Genomic DNA, 23,888 nt, shown 5'->3' with positions numbered 1-23,888 from the left:
GTGGGAATTGCTTTGGGTGAAGTGATACCAAAGTGTTTTTCTTAACTTTTAACAAACAGACCATAAAAGATCTCCCTATGAAATTGTCATTCATTTCTTTGTACATGATGGGTTATTTTTTTTTTTTTACATTTAATTTTAAACAAGGGACAGACAATTAAATGCATTAATAACAGTATGTCAGTAATCTAAATTCTACAGCTCGCATATGAATACATATCACATATGACACAAAATATAAATACATCAGAATTCACATTTAGGACTTTGCTCCCTGCTTGAATTGAACCTGTAGTACCCTATCTGGTGGAGTCCAGGCTCCTGGAATTAAGATGTTTCCAATAAGGCCCCAAGATTTTGACATAGAGAAAAGGTTTCTTGTGGAGGGAATTTTTTTCAGCTATCGCAGTATCATGAACCTGCTTGTACCAATGTGAAATAAGTGGCTTCAATTTCCAGAAGGTTACTATAGTAAATCTAGTCACATGAATAAGGTGTTCGTATAGCTTATGCTAAGGACACCTTGACCTGGAGCCCAAGAAGCAATGTGACTGGCCTAAGATCTATATGGTGTTCCAGTATGTCCATGATCTTCAGTCCCACTCGTCTCCAGAAACTCTACACCATTGCACACCTCCACCAAACGTACATAGGAGCTTGAAGTTTGAAGTTCCCCATGGGTCTGTATTGTTTCCTATTTTATTTAACATGTCTAAAATTCCTGGGGGATTTACTCCAAGATATGTGGGTATCAGTTTTTCCATTTACACAGGTGAAATTGAGATCTCTATCCTGTTACTACCCTGATCATAGTGAAACCATAGAGAAACATAATTTTATTTTAGCAAAAGTGTCAGATTGATTAAAAAAAATAAATTGAAAACCCAAGGAATCTGAGGTTTTATGGATTGGTAAAGCTGATATTCTTTCTATTTTCTCCATTGGTGTTAGAAGGTGTAGATCTAGCTATTGAGACACAAGCCCGTAGTTCTGACTCTGGATGCATAAACTTTTTTTTCACTTCATAGAATTTGGAAGATTCTCCCCTTTTTATTTCAAATGAATTTATTCTCTGTAGTTTATGCAATAGGTTCTCAGCTGCCTAGAATCTGGGCTACTGTAATTCACTTTATTTACGCCTACCTCAGAAAAATACCTAGAAATAATATATACAAAATACAGATGCCCATATCACTTCTGTAAGGAAAAAGTTGACTATCTCTCATCAACACTTGAAAATTTACATTGGGTCCTGGTAAAGTTCAGGGCTCAATTTAAAAAACTAATCTTTACCTTTAAAACATTGAAAGAGCTCCTGTACCTTAACGAGAAATTGGTGGAGTACTTGTCCATTGGGGTATTAAGATCAGCTTATGACATCCTTTTCAGATTGCCCTCATTGAAAGAGAAAAGACTGTAGAGAGTGCTAGAAAGAAATCAATTTATGTATTGTCCCAAGTTTGTGGAACCTACTTCCTAAAGAAGTGTGCTTGGATAAAAACTTTATGGCCTTCAGAAAAAAAGTTGATTGTACTTGATTGGCAGATTTTAAGGCTTCTTGGGCAATTTGACTTGTTTAGGGAAAATGTCATCTTGTGTTCAACTATGACCGTGAAGAGTGTTTTTGAGTTGGTTTTATGGATTTTCTTTTAAAGTTAGAATATTTTGTTTGTGAAATTTTATGGTTTTCCTTACATAAATATATTTTGAATGTTCTTCTTTTTCTTTTAAAATTAATTATGTAATGCTCTATGAGCCACTTATGGAAAAGTGGGATGCAAATTAAATAATTTGTATTTTTAATTTTTATGGATGTAATTTTAAAAAATGATTTTGTTTTATAGTTGGATATATTATGCAATGAAGAAATTCTTGGGAAAGACCACACACTCAAATTTGTAGTTGTCACAAGGTGGAGATTTAAGGTATGAGACATACTTTTTTATAATTTTATTTTTCTTTTATAGTATGTTAAGTGAATTATTAACTTTGACACCTTTGAAACCTACCAAATATATATAATGCAGTTTTAGCAATAATTATATCTTTCCTGGATTGCCCATTAAAAACAAAACAGGTTTTATTAAAAAGGGGTGTTCTCATCAGTGGTGAGGATTTTGTAAGTTATAGCTATCAAAGACACAAGTTAGTATTATCCTTTTGTCTAGCTTATTTTATTTAAAGGTTAAAGATATATATATATATATATATATATATATATGTGTGTGTGTATATGTATGTATATATATATATATATATACACACACACACACACCTCTTTAAAGTAAATGGCATATTATGACAGAATACACAATATGGATGCAAAGTAATATTTAATGAAGTGATTATAAGCATTCCAGTTTCATATTCTGAATACAGAGCTTCCAGAGAGGAACTGTAAGAGGAGCTTTCCTCTCTCTTAGAGGTGTACCCAATTCACCAGGGGTAGCAGGACAAGTATTTCCTAGTCCTTGAGCATACGGGGGGAGGGGGATCAGTTTCCTTCTAGATGTGAATGTGTTAAACAAGTACCTGATGAGGGAAAGTTCACGCTGATTTCCCTCAGCACCTGGATTCCTATAATAGGAAAAAATGATTGGCTGTGCTCCCTAGGCCTAAGGAGTGTTTACACCCACACAGATCTTTCCTGCTCTTTGGAAATATTTCAGTCTGGTTGTAGGGAATTGCCATCTCCAATATCATGTGCAGCCTTTTCAGCCTCACATTAGCACTCTGTATGTTTACAAAATGTCTTATAGTAGTGCCTATGCGCCCATGCAAATTGGGGTGCATGTTTTCCCCTATTTTGATGATTAGTTGGCCAAGAGCATATCTCAGAGGTACCCCAGAATTAATGAACAAAACTATCCAGATATTGGAATTGCTAGAGTTCATTATAAATCACCCTAAATTCCACCTGAGCCCATCATCTCAATTGACTCAGGCAAAAGTCCTTCTCCTTCAAGAAAAGATTAGAGTGTTGATATCCGCCTCAGAAAGGATAAGAACAAGTCAGCAGCCATCAACAACGGACATGTTGGCATTGTTGGTCTTATGGCTTTGACTGTACACGCTATTGATGAATTGCTTCTCATCCAAGCAGACATTCAATTCACTATGTTCTGTATAAACATGTGACAAGGAACAGGATTGTACCTTTTGTAATGCCATTGGGTGTGTATGCAAGAAAGAGGGACCCTGTATAAGGGGTTGTGTGTGTGCGAGAGAGTGAGGGAGCCTGTATGAGGGGGTGGGTATGTGCACTAGAGAGAGGGAGCATGTGTGTGAGAGAGGGAGGAACAGAGGGGAGCCTGTGTGAAGAGCAGTACTGAGAATGGGTTCAAACTCTGGGAGTGGCGATAGAGTGGAAATGGTTGAGCCTAGAGATGGAGGTGAGAGATACTGGCAGGTGGAGGAGTTGAGACCTGAGAGGGCAAAGTGGCCAGGGGAATAGGGAAAGTGAGTGGAAGGGACACTTACAGTGAATTTCTAGGGAAATTCTGCTCAAAATATTTACAATTCTGCATCTTTAAATCATTTTTTTCTGTTTTCATTTAAAATGTAATTACTTAAAAACTGTCATGTAAATTGTGTTATTTTGACTAGTATAAAGTTTGCAGAATTTTCATTTTTTTTAATTTAATGTTTATTGAATTATAACATTTACAAAAGAAATTATTTAAAACAGGAATTTCAAGCAATTACAACCTTTCAAGATTCTTACCCTTTACATAATTAACAATTTATTTATAGCCCACATCTAGGAGGAGAAGAGAAATTCTTGTCTAACAGTGCATCTTTTCTCTCTTTTACAACCCATCCCCAAACAATTAACTACTCTGAGATTTATCCCTAAGAAAATGTTCCAAGTGTGCAGGGTCTAAGAAAACAAATTTATTATTTTGAAACAGTATTTGGCATTTACAAGGAAATTTTAGGATTTTTAAGTTTTTATGTGCAGAACTTTACATTTTTTTGCACAGAATTCCCCCAGGAGTAGAAGATAGGAATTACACAGGTCAGTAAAGAGATGGAGTCATTTTTCCCCTGAGTGGAGCCTCCTTGAGCTCCCCTGGTGCCAATATGAGCAGGCCCAACTTGAGTAAGGCTTCTTCTGTGGCACTACAGGCCTCTCAGCCTGCCATGCTAGCAGGTCAAGCAAGGTACAGATGTACTGGGCACAGGAGCTCTTAAGCCCTTTGCAGGGCCCCATGAGGTTCAAAGGCACATAAAATGAAGGAGCACCATGCACCAGTGCCATCGGGGCCAAGGTCAGGCTTTAGTCCATCAACATAACTGCACCTCCAATGCATGAAGACCCAGCACTATTGGTGCTTCAGGTCCTGGCATCAGTGATGCATCTGTCACTGTCAACACACCAGCTCTCATGCCTCATAGCTGTCGATACACTGGACCTCTGCGCAGAAGCCCTTAGTGCCATTAACACAGTTGATGCATGCAACCTTGGTTCAGCCAATATGGCTGTTTGCCACATCGATGCATCGCTCTTTGGATCCACTGACACACTCAATGTAGGGGGCATGTAGGGGATTCATTTTGCTTACCTCCCAACATTTCTAGGGTGGTGTATCTGTCCAGATCACTTGAGCAAGTTCTGCTTCTGGAGATGCCAGACACAGTATGTTCTGTGGTGCCACTGGTTTCCATGCATCCCCTGGCTCTCAATTACTCTAGGAGGGAGCCTAGGGGAAGTGTTCCAGAAACATGAACTTATACTGGTTTCAGAAGATATCTTCTCTCCCTCAACACCTGGACAAGCCCATGGACCATAACAGAGTTGGTAAAGATTTTCTTTGCCTCACTGACAGCTAGGGGCAAGGAGGGCACTCTTCAACTTCTCCTGTCCAGAGTGTCAGATTTTTTCCCCAAGTGGGGGAGTCCTTCCCATCTCCACGCTGAGGGAGGACCCATTAGAGATCCCAAGGTGTGAAGTTTCATCCCGACATTCTCTTGCATTGGAGTCCAGCCAGTCTGAGGAAGGAGCCCAAAATGCTGCTGTCCCCCTCCAAGATAACTGAGGACTCTCATCCCTCGGATCAAAAGAAGGGTCAACTGGCATTCTCTGATCTGCCAGGACACTCTTCAGCTCCAGAAGACCTCTTGTATTCTAAAATCTTGGACAAGTTGGGGAAAGCTCTAGGAGACAATATTTGCAAGGATAAGGACCCCTAATATGAAATCTTTGGTTTTCTCCAGAGCCTGGAACTCCATTTGAGCCCAAAGTGATCCCCATGCACTTGTTCCTTCAGGATTTACAAACTGGAAGAATCCAACATCCAGCCCACAGTAGCCAGGAAGTTGGCCTTTAAGTATAGAGCTCAACAAATACACATCATATCGGTTTACATTTTAACATAAAAAAGGTGGAAATTACAATAAACAGGGAAAGGGGGAACAGGGCAACTGATAAATACAAAAGGAAGCACAGAGGCGAAATTTAGCAAAATGAAAAAATGAAAACTAAAAAGAATACAGTATGCAAAAAGTAGAACATATCTATAAATATACAAGCAGTAGTATGTGGCTACATGGAGTCATCAGAGAGCAATTGAGAGGTGTCATGGAGTGACGGGAGGAGTAAGAGGTGCCGGGGAGGTGGATAGTAGTCGAACGAGGAAAATTAATCAGGGAAAGCCTGGTGAAAGAGCCAGGTTTTTAGCATTTTTCTGAACTTAAGAGGGCATGGCTTCAAACGAAGGTTAAGGGGTAGAGTGTTCCAGTGCATGGGGCCAGCAATAGACAGGGCGCAGTCCCTGGTGGCTGTCAGACGAGCCTTTTTAAGTGGGGGGACTTGTAAGGTGTATTTGCGGTTCGCTCTGGAGGGGCGGGAAGAATGAGTAACTTGTAAGGGTTCACTGAACCACAAGGAGTTATGGTTGTGGATGGCTTTGTGAATGATAGTTAGCGTTTTGAACAGAATGCGGTATGTGATGGGGAGCCAGTGTAGGTCCTTGAGGATGGGGGTTATGTGGTCTGATTTATAAGCATTGCTTATCATCCTTGCCATTGCATTTTGTAAAATCTGGAGAGGTTTCATGTTAGAAAGAGGAAGGCCCAGGTACAAGGAGTTGCAGTAATCTAGCTTGGAGGTTAAAGTGGCTTGGATGACTGTTTTGAGGTCTTGTGTGTGGAGAAGGGACTTGAGCTTCTTTATGACCATAAGTTTATAGAAACCTCCTTTAATGACAGAGGAAATATGGTTTTTTAGGTTCAGGTGCGTGTCCACAAAGACGCCTAGGTTCCGTACAGGGTGATGAGAAGTGAGTGTAGCAATCCTGGGGTCATTAGAAGGGGACAGTTTTGAGGGTCTATTGGTTATGGATGAGGAGGAGTTCAGTTTTAGCGGAGTTCAGGGCAAGCTGGAGGGAGGTCAGGAGAGAGTGTTAATGGAGGTGATGCATTTCTCCCAGAAGTTTAAAGTAGCAGATAGTGATTCTCGGATGGGGATGATGATTTGAACATCATCAGCGTAAATGTAGAATTTGAGAACAAGATTTGAAAGATGATGACAGAGGGGGAGGAGGTAAATATTGAATAGAGTGGAGGAGAGGGAAGAACCTTGGGGCACCCCTTGTGGAAGAGTAAACGAGGAGGATTCTGAGGAGCTGAGTTTAACGGAGAAACGTCTGTTTGCTAGGTAGGATCTGAACCACAAGAGGGCTGAGCCATTTATGCCGATGTCAGTAAGGCGAGAGATGAGTAGATTGTGGCTTATCGTGTCAAATGCCGCTGAGATGTCAAGGAATGCTATGAGGAAACTATGACCTTGGTCAAGGCCAGTGAGGAGAAAGTCGGTGAGTGAAAGAAGGAGGGTTTCTGTGCTTAAGTTTTTGCGAAAACCAAACTGTGAGGAATGAAGTATGTAATTGTCATCAAGGTATTCCCTCAACTCCATCAAGGTTCAGGTGGCAGCGCTGTCTTGCTACGGTCCCAGGAGGGACGGCAACACCATTGCCACACACCCAGACGTCTCACGTTTCCTGAAAGGATTCAAACACATTCGCCCGCCACTGAAGTGGCCAGTGCCCCTGTGGAACCTCAACCTAGTGTTGGAATTTCTAGTGGGACCCGCCTTCAGGCCCCTTCGAGGCCTGTCTCTCCGTTCGTTAACCTTGAAGATGGTGTTCTTGCTGGCTGTGTGTTCAGCACGCCGCATCTCAGAGCTACAAGCGCTGTCTGCCGTGATCCATTTCTCAGAATCACGCCAGAGGCTATCCATCTTCGCACGGTTCCTTCCTTCTTACCCAAAGTAGTCTCACAATTTCACCTCAACCAAACCATATCCTTGCCAACCACGGAAGGTTTGAAGAAGTCGGAAGAAGGTCGAATACTGTGCCATCTCGACATCGGCAGGATGCTGTCCAGATCTTGGAAATGTCAGACCACCTGTTCGTCCTTCACAGCGGGAAGAAGCAAGGGGAAGCGGCCTCACGGTCAACCATCGCCCGCTGGATCAAAGAAGTTATCAAGGCGGCCTACGTAGAGGCAGGAAAACCACCGCCTCTACAGGTCAAGGCTCATTCTACCAGAGCGCAAGCGGCTTCTTGGGCAGAAACTAGGATGCTGTCGCCGGCAGAGATATGTAAAGCGGCAACGTGGTCCTCCCACTTGTTTTGAGTCCATCTGCTACACGCTAGGAAATGTAGAGATTACTTACCTGATAATCTCGTTTTCCTTAGTGTATGCAGATGGACTCAGCATCCCGCCAGGCTGCCGGTATACATGGGGATTCGCTGACTCACGGTAAGCCATGTTTTGCTTAGGGCTTCCACCCTGCCGGGTGTCGACGCCTTTCGGTTGAGAACACTGGCGGTCTCCAGCTACCATCAATTGGTCAGGGTAATCCTGTGGATTAATCGATCGGTCAGTACACATATGGCTATAACAGCTTTTGCAAGGAAGATTACTGAATTGCTTCACTTCCTGTGGGGGTGTATGTACCCGTGCTGACGTGAGATCCGTCTCCAACTGCTAGCACGCGCACATTATACCCATTTGTTTTGAGCCCATCTGCATACACTAAGGAAAAGGAGATTACCAGGTAAGTAATCTTAACAATGTACACCCTGGAGGAAAGGAGGAGCAGGGGTGATATGATTCAGACTTTCAGATACTTGAAAAACTTTAACGATCCAAAGACAACGACAAACCTTTTCCGTCAGAAAAAAATCAGCAGAACCAGAGGTCACGAGCTGAGGCTCCAAGGAGGAAGACTAAGAACCAAATGTCAGGAAGTATTTCTTCACGGAGAGAGTGGTGGATGCCTGGAATGCCCTTCCGAAGGAAGTGGTGAAATCCAAAACTGTGAAGCACTTCAAAGGGGTGTGGGATAAACACTGTGGATCCATCAGGTCTAGAGGACGCGTATAAAGAGCAGGCAGCAAAACACTGCACGGAGCGGCAGTAGCCACAGAGGCATTCACGGAGCGGGATGCCAGTGGTTGGTGTTCCACCTTCACGGAGCGGAAGGATGGAGGGCTGCCATCTCCCAATTAAAAAAAGAAAAAAAAAAACAAAACCCCCAAAAAACAGGGATGGGTTCATGGGCTACAGGTATTACCAATTATTAGGCTTATTCAATTACCAATTATTAGGCTTTTCAATATTTGATGATAGTTAAGGTGACTTTCAAGGCATACTTAACTTTCAATGCATATCCAGCATAGCTCCCTGCTTCAATGGCAGGGGAGAAGAAAAACTAATACTTCACGCATATCCAGCATTGCTCTCTGCTTCAACAGCAGAGAGCTATGCTGCTGCTTACCCAACTAATCAAACTTAATATTTCACTTGGAAGCAGCTCCATCACTGCTCTCTACATTAATAGTGGGGGTGAAAGGGAAATACAACCTAAGGTTACTAAGAGCCAAGAGAAACAGATAAGTATGAGAAAAAAGAAGGGTGAAGCTTGCTGGGCAGACTGGATGGACCGATTGGTCGTCTTCTGCCGTCATTTCTATGTTTCTATGAGTATCCGATGACTCTGTCCTTCTGGAGCAGGAGGTTTCCCTTCTTCAGTTAAGAGCAATAGAACCTGTCCCACTCTCGCAGCAAGGCCTAGGGTTCTATTCCCGGTACTTTTTGATCCCCAAAAACTCCGGGGGGCTTTGTCCAATTCTGGACCTACGTGCTGTCAACAAGTACCTCCAGTGGGAAAAGTTCAAGATGGTAATCTTGGGCTCGCTTCTACCTCTTCTACAAAGAGGAGACTGGCTCTGCTCTCTGGACCTCCAGAGCGCATACACACACATTGCAATCACTCCAACTCATCGCAAGTACCTCAGATTTTTAGTAAGCACAAAGCACTATCAATATTGAGTGCTTCCTTTCGGCCTAGCATCTGCACCACGAGTCTTCACCAAATGTCTCGTAGTTGTAGCAGCTTTCCTTAGGAAAGAAGGTGTGCACGTCTACCCCTATCTGGACGACTGGTTAATCAGGGCTCCAACCCAGCAAGCCGCTTGGTCGTCCCTCGATTTCACTCTACACGCTTTAATTTCTCTAGGATTTCTTGTCAATTACGGGAAATCCTATTTAACCCCATCTCAAAACTTGTCATTCATTGGGGCAGACTTGGACACTTTACAGGCAAAAGCTTTTCTACCTCGACAACGAGCGCTAACACTCGTGGCCCTCGCTCACCAGTTGCAGTCTCAACATACAGTAACAGCTCGCCAATTCCTCGTCCTGCTAGGACACATGGCGTCCTCCGTCCATGTTACTCCAATGGCCCGCCTGGCCACGAGACTCATGCATTGGACTCTGAGGTCACAATGGATTCAAGCTGTTCAGTCTCTGTCGACCATTGTCCACATCACCAACTAACTCCGTCTGTCTCTCGCCTTTTCAAGTGCCAGATCCTCAACTCATTCTCACCACCGACGCTTCCAAGCTTGGGTGGGGAGCCTACTTGGACAATCTACAGACCCAAGGATCTTGGTCTCCACAGGAAGCCAAACATCAAATAAACTTCCTAGAACTTCGAGCAATGCGATATGCTCTCAGGGCTTTTCAGGAACGCCTATCAAAACACGTCATCCTGATTCAGACAGACAACCAGGTGGCCATGTGGTACATCAACAAACAGGGAGGCTCAGGCTCCTTCCTCCTGTGTCAGGAAGCTGCGCAGATTTGGGCAGAAGCGCTCTTCCACTCGATGTACCTCAGGGCCACCTACTTGCCGGGAGTGGACAATGTCTTGGCAGACAAACTGAGTCGCGTCTTCCAGCCACACGAGTGGTCTCTCAACCCCTCAGTAGCGACCTCAATCTTTCGCCAATGGGGATACCCCCAGACAGACTTCTTTGCGTCCCCTCAGAACCACAAAGTGGACAATTACTGCTCCCTCATTCGGAGCGAGTGCTCTCAGCCCAGAGATGCATTCTCCCTCTCGTGGGCAACCGGTCTTCTCTATGTATTCCCTCCACTTCCTCTTCTTTCGAAGACTCTTGTGAAGCTACGTCAGGACAAAGGAACCATGATCCTGATAGCACCTCACTGGCCACGCCAAGTGTGGTTTCCCATGCTCCAGGATCTCTCCATCCGCAGGCACATTCCCTTGGGAACAGACCCGCATCTGATCACCCAAAACGACAGATGCCTACGCCATCCCAGTCTTCAGGCCTTGTCCCTGACGGCATGGATGTTGAAAGGTTAATCCTTCAACCACTTAACCTTTCAGATTCGGTTTCTCGTGTCCTGATTGCTTCACGAAAGCCTTCCACAAGAAAATCTTATTCCTATAAATGGAAAAGGTAAACATCATGGTGCACTTCGCAGTCCTGAATCCCTTTTCCTGTCCAATCCCAAGGTTTTTGGACTATCTCCGGCATTTGTGAGAGTCAGGTCTAAAAACCTCTTCCATCAGAATGCATCTCAGTGCGGTAGCCGCCTTCCATAAAGGTGTCTGGGATGTCCCTATATCAGTACAACCCCTTGTAACATGATTTTTAAAGGGCTTGCTCCATATCAAGCCACCTTTACGTCCTCCGGCCCCTTCTTGGGACCTTAACCTGTTCTTGGTCGGCTCATGAAACCACCATTCGAGCCTCATCACTCCTGTGACCTAAAATATCTCACATGGAAAGTGATTTTCTTTTTAGCTATCATTTCAGCTCACAGGGTTAGTGAGTTACAGGCCCTAGTTACCTATCCGCCTTACACTAAACTCCTGCAGGACCGGGCAGTACTCCGTACTCACCCTAAGTTTTTACCCAAGGTAGTTTCGGAGTTTCACATTAATCAATCCATCATACTACCTACCTTTTTTCCCAGGCCCCATTCCAATCCAGGGGAACAGGCTCTGCATACCCTTGACTGTAAACAAGCTCTAGCTTTCTATCTAGACTGTACACTTGCCCACAGGAAGAGCACTCAGTTATTCGTCTCTTTCCATCCCAACAAATTAGGGCAACCTGTGGGTAAGCAGACACTCTCCACCTGGTTGGCGGACTGCATATCTTTTTGCTAGCAGCAAGCAGGTATTCCTTTTCAAGACCGTGTTAAAGCACACTCTGTGAGGGCCATGGCGACTTCAGTAGCACACCTAAGATCGGTGCCGCTTTCTGACATTTGCAGGGCTGCCACCTGGAGTTCTCTCCATACCTTCGCAGCCCACTATTGCTTGGACAAAGCCAGAAGACAAGATTCCATCTTCGGCCAATCTGTCCTGCGTAACCTATTTCCAAACCTACCAAATTCCACCCCAGTTGTTGTGCCTTTTGCACGCCGTTGGGTATATTTGGTGCATGGTGAGTGATCCTCAATCGGGAGACCCGCCCCCTCTGACATCACTGAGAACTGTGACGGACGTTAAACAGCGCCAGAACACTGGGTGCCTGCGCATAGGGATGCCACACACCATCACCACCGGGCTCCCTGAAATAACTAACAGTGATGAGAAAGGCAGAAAGAAAGAAAAAAAAGGTGAAAGAATCCATCTGGAACTGAGAGGGGAGGGGTGGTGAGTGATCCTCGATCGTGAGACACGCCCCCTCTGACGTCACTGAGGACTGTGATGGACGTTAAACGGCGCCAGAACACCAGGCATCACGCGCCGAAGGGGTGCTACAAAGGATCACTCCCCTTTGTGCACCTCTTCATGCATCCCGTAGTGTTAGCCATTCCCCATGTTCTTTTATATCCCTTGTTAACAATCCCCATATTTAAATGTTTAATGTATTTGACAAAGGTAACGCATGAGTTCCTGCAAATTTTGTTTAAATGTAAACCGATGTGATATGTAAAATCGAACACCGGTATATAGAAATAAATAAATAAAATAAATAAAATGTTCGGATATCCTCAGCTCGGTACTCACCCATATGTGAGGACTACCATCCTGCTTGTCCTGTGAGAAAGCGAGTGTTGCTTACCTGTAACAGGTGTTCTCACAGGACAGCAGGATGTTAGTCCTCACGAAACCCGCCCGCCGCCCCGCAGTGTTGGGTTCGTAACGTTTTGTTTTATTTTGTCGGCACTGCCTGTAGCTATCAAATAAGACTGAAGGGGGACCCCTGCTGGCTGCAGGGTTAGTGCCATGCTGGGCATGCCCAGTAGGGGCCAGTCAAAGTTCTGGAAACTTTGATAGAAGTTTTCCGTGATTGGGCTCCATCCTGTGATGTCACCCATATGTGAGGACAACATCCTGCTGTCCTGTGAGAACACCTGTTACAGGTAAGCAACACTTGCTATATATGTATATGTGTGTATATATATATATATATATATGTATGTATTTGTAACAGTTAAAAGGCATATCATCTATATTCCCCCAGGTGATACACCTGAGTATTACCAGGTACAAGGAATGAAAAAAACAAAAACACCCTGTTTTAAACATCTATTCTAGTTCTTTCTAAAAATGAAATTACTATCTGGGTGTTGGATGGACAAGCAGCTAGCATATTCTGTTGAACCATTAATTCAAATTTCATTAATTCAGACTTTTTCATCAATGACAATATCAAAATATCATCTGCAAGTAAATATGTAACTAGGTATTAGCTAAAGGCTAAATTTTAAAAGCTCTGCGCGCGTGAAAGCTGGGAGATACACGTAGATCTTCAAATGCCTGCAGCCAGGCACGTATCTCCTGGTACGTGCAGAAGAAAGGGTGATAGAAAAAAGCGGCGGTCCGGAGGTGGGGTCTCGGTGAGGCATAGGCAAGCCGGGACAGCACCATTAGGCACTGTCCTGCTGAAGCGCATGCTGGGATCCCACTGACCCACGCAACCTGCTGCTGTTCTGGAGATAAGTTGCAAAACATAAACTAGGGAAGTTAGTGGGGTTTTAGGGGTCAGGGTTAGTAGGGGAAAAGGGAGGCAGGTTAGGTAGGGGATTTAGGAAGTTCCCTCCCAGTCCACTCCTTTATTGGAGCAGAGTGGGAGGGAACTGGGATTAGGGCATATTGCTTCACCATGCACATGTTATAAAATCCCCCCCTTACACATGCGAGTCGGCACTCGCACAATCATGAACGCGCTGGCATGTGCATGTTATAAAATCGGTGCGTGCCAGGAACTGCGAGCACATGGATGCCTGCAGTTTGGGCCTTAAAATTTACCTTTTTGTACAGAATAAAAATTTCATCATTATAATCAGTTTATTACATTTCAAACAGATATATTCATAAAACAAAAATAGTCTTAAGACCACCCCAATAGAACAAGAAAACATGAAGGCAGCATTGATGCATAAATTCTGAGCACTTCACTCCAGAAAATGAAAGCTTGAAGGTGCCATTCTGGTGCAAAAGGGTATGATGATGTCCTCCTCCGAGTTGTAGTGTCACTGACAATATGTGAACTTCTGGAGATTCAAGATGGCTGTGCTTTGAGAAGCTAGTCTAGAGCTCTCTCTGCTTTCCTGTTTTGGACTTTTTCTTTAATATGCCTCATACTAAAAGGAAAGCCAAATTGAAGGAGATCACCTAGGCTTCTCCCTCAATGGATTTACTTCAGCCACAGTTTGAGAGTTTTATTTGTTCCAACAAAGATAAGTTTGCCAGGTAAGAGGGCCGTTATGGATCCTGACATGGAGCAAACGCTGACACCGCTGGCTGAGGAAACATCACTGAGTCCCGGCTTGCCTGCAAAGCCATCTTCTTCCTTTAGTAAAACACCCATTGGAGTGGAGCCAAGGCCGGTAAGCCCCGTAGTTAATAAGGTGACTCCGATGCCTGGGGAAACTGCTGCAGCAATTAATATAGGCCCCACAGGAGAAGCTAATTGAAGGAATTTCTTCTTCTCCTGTTGAGGGAATCACACCAGATGGTTCCCTCAGTGCAGGCTTTGTCATTGGCAATTGGAGGGGATTTGGCTAGAAACAACACCTTTTTGAGCGGAGGCAGTTTGGAAACCAGGATAAGCTCAACTCCAAAAATAACTTTTACCAAGCCTGCAGTTATTACCTTGGAAGCTGTCTGGTACGCATTGGTTTCATTAGCAGCATCTATTTCCTCCTTAACTAATATTACTTTGATAACTAATTGGCATGTGTTGGCCATGAGAAATTGTTTGCTTCATATGGGGCTAAAATTCAAGTTTTGGATGCTTGAGTGTCTACAGTTGAGAAGATTCAACATGGGTTAGTCCAGTCTGACTTGATTCATTCTAAGAAACTTGAGAACATTGAGAATTCTATTAGAAGTTTGAACTTGAGAGTTCTTAATTTTCCAGTTATTAAACTGATTTCATCGCTGGATCTCTTTAAGAATTAAATTGCACAAGTTCTCAAGATTCCAACGGAGGTTATGCCAGTCATCACTAAAGCATATTATTTGCCACAGCAGGTGACCAGAGTCAGCGAAGATCAAGCACAAGATTCTTAAAATTTGACAGACCTTCTTTAATCATCACATGAAGTTATAGTTTCAAAAGGGGAACTTTATTGGTTTCTTTTGCTTTTTTGAATGATAGAAATTCAGTTCTTAGATTTTTCTTTCATAATAGGTTAGTGCCATTTCATGGTCAGAAAATATGGATATTTCCTGATATTACTGGAGTAACCCAAGATTGCAGGAAGAAGTTTCTTTCTATGCGATCTGATGGTTTGACATTAGGTGCAAGGTTTATATTGTGATATCCATGTAAATGTTTTGTGAAATATCTTAATACTAATTCTGTTTATTTCGAACCTTCTCAAGTGCGATTATTCCTGGACTCGCATACCTAAAATAGCTCTTTATGAGGTGGTATGGCAATTTGGAAATGATGGTGTTTTGGTATACTTCTGTTTTTTTATTTTTTCTTTATTTCATTGTAAATCACTCTTTTTTCTGTGTTGGTCTCTCCTTTTTTCCACTTTTAGTTTGAGATGTATGTGAAGATTTTTTTTATTCCTTTTTTATGTCGGCATGTTATTATTAATGTATATGGTATGACATCTCTCATATTTTCTGGTACAAGGATTCTTCTGTTTAATTGTAAAATCTATTAAAAATAAAAAAAAAAGTGTTTCTCAGCACTGTGCTCTCGAATATGTTGTTCAAGCACAGCTTCTGCACTCCCGTCATGAAGTCAGATATTTGTGTTTATGGATTACTACTTGATATAACAGGGGTCAGGAACCTATGGCTCGGGAGTCAGATATGGCTCTTTTGATGGCTGCATCTGGCTCGCAGACAAATCTTTAATAAAAAAGTAAAAATCTAACAAAATCCCCCACCCTCCTGATGCCCCCCAAGACCTCCAAAATTAATTTACTACAACCCCCACCCTCCTGACCCCCCCAAGACCTGCCAAAAGTCCCTGGTGGTCCAGCAGCGGTCCGGGAGTGATCTCCTGGACTTGGGCTGTCGCCTGCCAGTAGTCAAAATGGCGCCGACGACCCTTTGCCCTTACTATGTCACAGGGGCTACCGCCGCCATTGGTCGACCCCAGTGACATAGTGAGGGCAAAGGGCCGTCGGCGCCATTTTGACTACTGGCAGGCGACAGCCCAAGTCCAGGAGATCACTCCCGGACCCCCGCTGGACCACCAGGGACTTTTGGCAGGTCTTGGGGAGGTCAGGAGGGTGGGGATTGTAATAAATTAATTTTGGAGGTCTTGGGGGGCGTCAGGAGGGTGGGGGGTTGTAGTTAGTATGGCTCTCACGGAATTACATTTTAAAATATGTGGCGCTCATGGCTCTCTCAGCCAAAAAGGTTCCCGACCCCTGTGATATAAGATCAATAAAAACTCAAATTAAGTAATAAAGAAACTCTGATAGGGGCACTCTTGAGCGGTGACCAAGATGGCTGTGTGATCCATCTACTCCGAGAGATCTACACATGTAAGTGATTCCCCAGCTCTTAAACCTACACAGAGCCACCACTTTCTGCTATATCTCTACACATACAATGTCGGCGTCAAAGTCTGGAAAGACTGAGGCAGCTTTCACAGCCGGAGGAGGTACTAAGAGAGCAAAGGCTGACCCGCCATCTCTCGACAAATCCCTCTCTGTGAGGAACATGGCGATGACAGACCTCATTCTAACAGAGCTTAGATCCTTTAAAGATATGCTCCAAAGCAATATGGACTCCACTGCCACAATTCACATGGATCTCTCAGAACAATCACAACGTTTTTCTAATTTTGCTTCCTGCCTAGAAGAGGTAGAAGCCCAAACAGAATCCCTGCTTTTAACATCGGCACTTTCACAAATAGTGGAATGCTTACATTGGGATTTTGAAGACCTCTCTAACAGAAACAGGCGGAATAATATTCACTTGTTAGGGATCCCAGAAGGCTCCGACATAATTACATTTCTGACTGATCTCATTCCTACCTGCCTCCATCTCAATTTCGATCTTCCCCGTCTTGGCAGCCAACTTAAACCCAAGTTCCCGCGGCCTATTATCTTCAAACTGCTGTGGTACCCGCAAGTTCTGGAAAGCCTGTCATCTACCTGGGCCAAGGTGCTGATCTTATACAAAGGCAATATGATTCTTTTCGTTCCTGACATGGCAAAATCCACAACGGCCGGCAGGAAGGTCTTTTTGTCACTGTGACCGCGTCTGCAAGCTTTAGGTGCTTGTTTTGGCCTGCTGTATGAGGCTGCTGTATGAGGGTTGCCTGCCATAATCAGACCTGGACCTTCAAGACCCCGGAAACCCTGGAGGCATTTCTCTTATTGATGGAGGAGTCATCAAGCATGGTGGCCTGACAGAGACTTGGCAATGACTTTTAACATAGCTGTCATAGCTGCTGCAGCTATGTTCAGTTTCTCCAATGTATGTGACTGTTGCCGGTTGACTGCGTTTTGGCCAACGTTTACTTTTCTTTCCTTGGTTTGCACTATCGGCTATGCCAGCCTTGGATGGCCAGTAACTTTAATTTTTTTTCTATATGGATTTTTCATTTTCTGGGTCCAGCGTTCCCAGCTCCTTTTTTTACCACATTATGAGTGGGGACAGATGGCATAGTTTAAGGGGATTTCCCTTCCATTTTATTTCTTTTTCCAATGACTTGGATGGATCTTGCTGGCATTTGGCATTGCTAGGAGACCCATTTTATTGCCTCAATAGCCCATGGCTTATAGCCTACGAGCTTATATATCTGTTTGTTAGTCTTTTTGCGATAATTGGTATTAATCCATTTATGATTGTTTCCTTTCTTTGTTTTTGGTGTCATACTGGTATTACATTTTTTTATCGTGGTTTCACTTTCCAATAGCAAGGTAGACACAGAGGGCCGATGGGTTTCTGTTCAAGCTTCTATTGGAGCTGAATCTTTTCATTTTTTTAATGTGTATGCCCCCAATGTGGACGATCCTGCCTTTTTTCAACGGGTCTCCACGCAGTTATTAGCGGAGAATGCACCTTGTTTAGTTTTGGTAGGTGACTTTAACCAGCCACTAGGTCTTATACTAGATAAGCAATCTACAGCCCGCATTTCCCAATCTAAAACGCACAAAGCTTTGTATAACTTAATAGCCAACCTGGCTTTGGTGGATCCATGGTGAAGTTTACATTCTACAGCCAAAGATTATACTTTTTTCTCTGCTCCCCATCTAACTTATTCTCGCATTGATTATTTTTTTACATCAGGCTCCTTCCTTCCAAACATCACCTTGGCCTCAATCCAACCCATATTGGTTTCAGATCACGCACAAGTTACTATTTCCATTAATCTGTCCTCCTTGCCCAAGGAGGATCGCTTATGGAGATTTAACCCAGCGCTTTTAGAGGATGAAAACTTTAGAAGGCATATTAAAGGGAGGTTTGGGGAATACTTCTTGTTAAATGAAACTCCAGATATGGCTCCTCTTATGATTTGGGCTGCCTTTAAAGCTACTATTAAGGGCGAGATTATCAGCTACAATAATAAACTTAAGCAGGAACAGAATTTGAAACTTCAGGAACGAACAAATGGGAAAGAGAACATATCTCTTATCCTTCTTCTACTCTAAGTCATAGAAAGCGAAGTACGAATATAATAAACTTCTGGGTCACCAAGCTGGGAAAGCTCTCTTTTCTCAAAAAGCATTGTACTATGCAGGAAATAATAAGTGTGGTCATTTGCTTGCTAATTACCTGAAAAAGAAAAAAAGAAAAGACATGGATTATTGTTATTCGTACCTGTACGAATGAGACAGTGCATTCAGATTTGGACATATTACATGCATTTTAGTAGTTTTATGAGGATTTGTGTAAGTCCGAGTCTGAAGTACCTGTTCATGTTAAGCAAACCTTTCTTTTTCACAGCTACCTCATCCAACTGTTACACCTGCGCAGAGAGCGGCGTTAGATCTTCTGATTACACAAGAAGAGATATCTTTGGCTGTGGCCTCTCTCCATTTGGGAAAGCTCCTGGTCCCGATGACTATACTGCTGACTTTTATTCTGCTTTTCAGAGTACTTTAATTTTTAAAATGCTTCATCTTTTTGAAGCACTTCCCAGATTTCCTGATTTTTTTTTCCTTCCTTCTCAGAGGCTTGTAGTATAGTACTTCCCAAAACTGGTAGAGACCCTCAACTAATTACCAACTATTATCCCATCTTGCTTCTGAATATGGTCTACAAGCTCTTAACCAAGATTTTGGCTACTAGAGTTGCACAAGTGATTGGGCAGATCATTCATCCTGACCAAACTGGTTTTATCCAAAATAGATCTATCTCAAGCAATACTCGAACGCTTTTCCAAGCCCGGTCATTGCTCTCTCTTTAGATGCCAAAAAGGCATTTGATAGGGTGGAATGGCCTTATCTGTTTGAAATGTTAAGATGGTTTGGCTTTGGTTCCTTATTTCTCACATGGATTTATTTACTCTATCACAATCCCTCTGCTTTTCTATACCTCAACAATAAATTATCCCTCCACATTACTATCCGTAGGGCCACAAGGCAAGGTTGTCCGTTGTCCCCTCTTCTTTTTAATTTGGCACTGGGACCTCTTCGTGGTGAAACCGCAATTGAGGGTTTAACATTTGGAGATGCCCCCTTTAAGCTCTCTGCTTATGCCAATGATGTTCTTCTGTATTTTGCTAATCCTTCTAGGTCCTTGCCTCTGCTATTATCTTCAATTTCTCACTACTCCCTCTTTTCTGGTTATAAAGTGAACTGGCATAAAACTGAGTTGCTCCCCCTTAATTTTTTAGGTGTGTGTATGGATCTCTCTGGTTTTCCATTTCAAGTTTCCACCAAAGGTTTAAAATATTTGGGACTTCTTTTTTTTTCTCTCCCACTGCTTAACTCTCTCACACTAGAGTCAGCTTTATTGCAAATGTTATGTGATAATGTTCTGCAGTGGTCACCCCTGCACTTCTCCTTGTGGGGCAGTTTAGACTTTAGCAAGGTGCTAGCCCCCACCTTAATTTTGTTTTTTCCATGGTACCCTTTTTTTTTCCACAAAGGATTTTATTTACAAGTAGAATCGTATTTTGGGGAGTTTTTTTATGAAATAAAAAATCTCCCCGTATTGCTCTATCCAAATTGAAAGCAGACAAAAAATGTAGCTGGTCAATTTTCCAGACTTTTATAGTTATCGCCATGCTTTTATCTTGCAGCAAGTGTATTACTGGCTAGCAGATACTTTATTACTTTCAAAGACATCCCGCTGGTTACACATTGAGCGGGATATTCTTACCTTACCCCTTGGAGGGCGTAATAGAGATGTCCACTAAAGGTAGCCTTAAGATGTTAAGATTCCTCCTGTAGCTGGAGCCACGGGAGGCCTCTCACCTTTCTCTGGAGGCCACTCCAAAGCTGGGGCCTCACCTGAACTGGCTTTCTGGATTATGCTCCACAGCCTGGGAGGCCTTCGATGTCATCGGGGCCTGCTCCAGTCTCAGCTTGGACTTCTGGTTTGGGCCCCGCCCTTCTCGCTAAGGGATCGGCCCGCAGCTTCTCTCTGTACTTATAGGGCCAGCCAGGTGTGGCCCATTGGAACTCCTCCCAGGGAGTTGCCTGCTTTCTGGCCTGTAAAAGGGCTTCACTTTCAGTTCTGCTTTGCCTTGCATCAGAGTTTCCTGCTCCTGGAAGTCTTGCCTTCCAGCGCTCAGTCAGGTCCATGTTCTTCATTGGAGCTCCATGTCCTGTTACCTGTTCCCGATGTTCATGTTCCAGTTCAGTTCCTGATGTCCGTGATCCTGTCCTGATGCCGCTACCCTTGGTTCCTCGTCACCATCCTTCATGTCCGCAGCTCAAGCCTCCGGAGGGACCCTCCTGCCTGAACCAAGTCCCGTCTTGGTCCTGTATCCTTGCCTGAAGCCAAGTTCCGTCTTGGTCCTGTGTTTTGAACTCTGTCTCGCCCTCGGATACTTGAGCTTGCTCCATCCATGCCTAAGACTCGTGACTGAACCTGTGCCATTCCCGCGTGGTCCGCGACCAGCCTAGGATGGACTGTGTAGGGCGCGCCTTGGTGTACAGGCTTTTACAGTATCTTCGCCATGCTCCAGCTTCAGCTATTCCACACCTCGTCTGGAGCCTGCTTTACACTCTAGCGTGGTCCGTGACCAGCCCATTGGGTCCGCCTGTTTACGGTGGCTGTGTAGGGCGCTCTGCGTGGTAGGCCTCAACTCAGTTCTTCGCTTGCTTCTGAATCCTTGCCTGAATTCCTTGAATACCTTGAACCTTGCCTCGTTTGAGTCCTTGTCTTCAGTGCCTTGTCCTGAGCCTTTGTCTGCCCTCGTCCAGAGTCCGGCCTGCTGCTTCTTGCCATTCCAGCGGCAGGTCCGAAAGGGCCGGAAACAGTTGGAGGACTGTTCATTACCAACATCATGATTGTTGGTTCCAGAAGCATGCAGGTCCAGCAGAGGGATGGACTGTCAGCTTCCACCCATGCTGGGATGTGCCTCGCCTACCCTCGGTGCTTCTTGGATTCGTCTGGGACTGTGCCGAGGCTCAAGGGCACACAGTCCCCTCGAGTGGGGCCGCTCCCTCAGCGCTCCCATAACATAAGATGCATCCTATTCTTTATGGTTTGGTTTATTTGGTTTTCTAGACCATCACATCAGTAAAGACCTTCACAATGGTTTACAAATAATTAAAATAGAGAAATACAATATATAAAATTATTTGATCATAACAGCTAAAATTACAAAGTAAAAGAATCAAAACTATAGCTATTAAAATTAGTCTAAAATATACAATATAAAATAATAAAACATAAACTAAAAATTAAGGAACCACAATGAAATTATGGGAGCACAATAAGAAGCAATAAATAAATGGTAAAAAATAAAAGCATGCTGTAATATTACCCACTCTCTACATAAGTGCATGTAAAGAGCCACGTTTTTAAATCAACTTTAAATTTCTTATGGTCTTTTTGTAACCGTAATTGAGGTGGTAAAGTATTCCAGAGCTTGGGACCTGCGATAGAAATTGCCCTCTCTCGTACTTCGCATAATCTTGCTGTTTTAATTATAGGTATTGTTAATAAACCTTTGTTGGCGGATCTTAAGTTTTTTTGTGGAACATATAGTCTAACCGCTGTATTAAGCCATTCTGTATTGTTCCCATAAATTATCTTGTGAAGAATACAAGCCGTTTTGTATTGTATTCGTGATGCTATAGGGAGCCAATGCAGCGAGATTAAAATGGGAGTAATATGATCGCATTTTCTTACCCCTGTCAACACCCTTGCGGTGGCATTTTGTAAGACTTGAAGCAGCCTTATAGTACTTTGAGGGAGACCGAGCAATAGGGCATTACAATAGTCGATGTTTGAAAAGATCAGAGATTGTAGGACAGTCCTGAATTCTTTAGGTTCTAACAATGGTTTCAGTCTTCAAAGGGTAAGGAGCTTGAAATAGCCATCTTTTAGTTTTAATGCTATATGGTTTTTTAATCCTAACTCGGTGTGAAGGGATATTCCTAAATCTTAGCAAAAAATGTGGGCTTTATCTTGGAGATATTATCTAAAGATAGGGAGGGGAGCTCACTCCTCATACATTTATGCTCTAAGAATAATACCTCAGTCTTATCTGTATTTAATACAAGCTTCATGTGTTTTAATAGTTGCTTGATTGAGTTCAAGTATATAGAAATAGTTTTAAAAGACTGTGCTATTGACACATCAATAGGTAAAGAAACTGTATGTCATCTGCGTAAATATAAAAATTGAGGCCAAGACCAGAGAGGAAGTGACAAATGGGTAAAAGATAAATATTACAAAGAGTGGTGAAAAGAGTGGAGCCTTGAGGTACTCCAGTTTCTAGGGGTATTTTGCTGGAGAATGAATTTTTTATCTTAACTTGGAAGGATCGGTTCTTCAAAAATGAGGTAAACTAATTCAGAACATGCACATGCTAGACTCATTTCTTTTTTTCTAATTCCTGAAGTTTTGCCAAAATAATTGATAAGGAAAAACTATTGCATATGTTCTATGAACCACTCTGAATCGCCATCTTGTACAGACATTCTATCTCTTATATGAAACTACTTGCTCTTCCATTTTACCCCAAAATAATAACCAAAAATCAGCATGTGTATCACTGTCATGTCTCATGTAACGAGTATTCACTACTGTTAAATCACTATATAAAGTACCTGTCTATAATCTACTTCTTAATAGAGAAGTTTTACCAAAACTAATCTGGGTATATGCTAGTTGTTTTCAGCTTTAACCTTTGCAAAACTTATAGTGCATTTCTTCAAAGTCAAGATTTAACTCTTAATCTACTAGCTAGCTTTAAGTAAATGGTGTTCATGAACTTTAAATTAGGTCATATCTCAGTTTTCTGTGTGTGACCTTGAAGCTTGCAGACTTGAAGTTAAATGAAGGAAGGGGAGGGCTGGCTGGGGAGGGGGGGAACAGGGAACTGTAGGCTGTGAGGCATGTTAGGCTGCTTCTAGAAAAGGGAGTGGGGGGAGGAAGTGCAAGGGAAGCTACATAGCCCACAAGCCTGTAATTTCTTTAAGCAATACTGTGTGTCTGTGTTACATGCTGACCTTGTACATATATTTTTATTTATTTATTTATAAGATTTATGAATCGCCTTCCAAAACTTGCGTCTTTCTAAAGTGATGTACAGCAAAAATAAACAAATTAAAACAATGTAATAAAATAAAACGAGCAATTGATTAACAACAATATTGGACTAGGGAAATTTTAGCTTAAAATTCTTAAAACTCTAGGTTGATTAATTTATATCTGTATTTTCTCTCTCATATGGGACTAAATTAACTCTTTATGCCTCTTTTTCTAACTAATACACAGAGGTATGCAAACTTGTGATTACAACCGTATATTTCCCTGTGTTAATCTTTTTGGGGAATATACTATTTTTTTCCTTATTCTTTATTAGATTTAAAAAAATAAATAAATCTAAGAATTACTTGGTTTACACCATTAGAGCCTGCAGATCTGGGATTTTATTTCCCATACTATTAGCATTTGTGGTCATAGCTTTCCAGTTTTTTCCCTTTACCTTGCTGCTCTTCTA

General features: G+C 42.8%; 1 protein-coding gene across 9 annotated transcripts in view; it reads left to right on the top strand.

The window, feature by feature from the left end:
- Positions 1–23,888, top strand: part of PCGF3 (polycomb group ring finger 3) — a 533,880-nt gene that overhangs the window by 487,846 nt on the left and 22,146 nt on the right. For 7 of the 9 annotated variants that reach the window (XM_029602733.1, XM_029602715.1, XM_029602687.1 and 4 more), the window contains 2 exons: positions 1,845–1,925; positions 18,707–18,880. In XM_029602733.1, the coding sequence (XP_029458593.1) occupies positions 1,845–1,925; positions 18,707–18,865 (240 nt within the window). In that variant the 3' untranslated portion in view covers positions 18,866–18,880. Of the gene's footprint in view, positions 1–1,844; positions 1,926–18,706; positions 18,881–23,888 lie in introns of those variants that run through there. The other 2 variants (XM_029602723.1, XM_029602678.1) reach the window with 1 other exon arrangement.

Source organism: Rhinatrema bivittatum, chromosome 1, assembly GCF_901001135.1.
Source record: "Rhinatrema bivittatum chromosome 1, aRhiBiv1.1, whole genome shotgun sequence".
Taxonomy (NCBI): domain Eukaryota; kingdom Metazoa; phylum Chordata; class Amphibia; order Gymnophiona; family Rhinatrematidae; genus Rhinatrema; species Rhinatrema bivittatum.
Note: the sequence above shows the minus strand (reverse complement) of the source record. Positions and strands in the feature narration are given on the sequence as shown.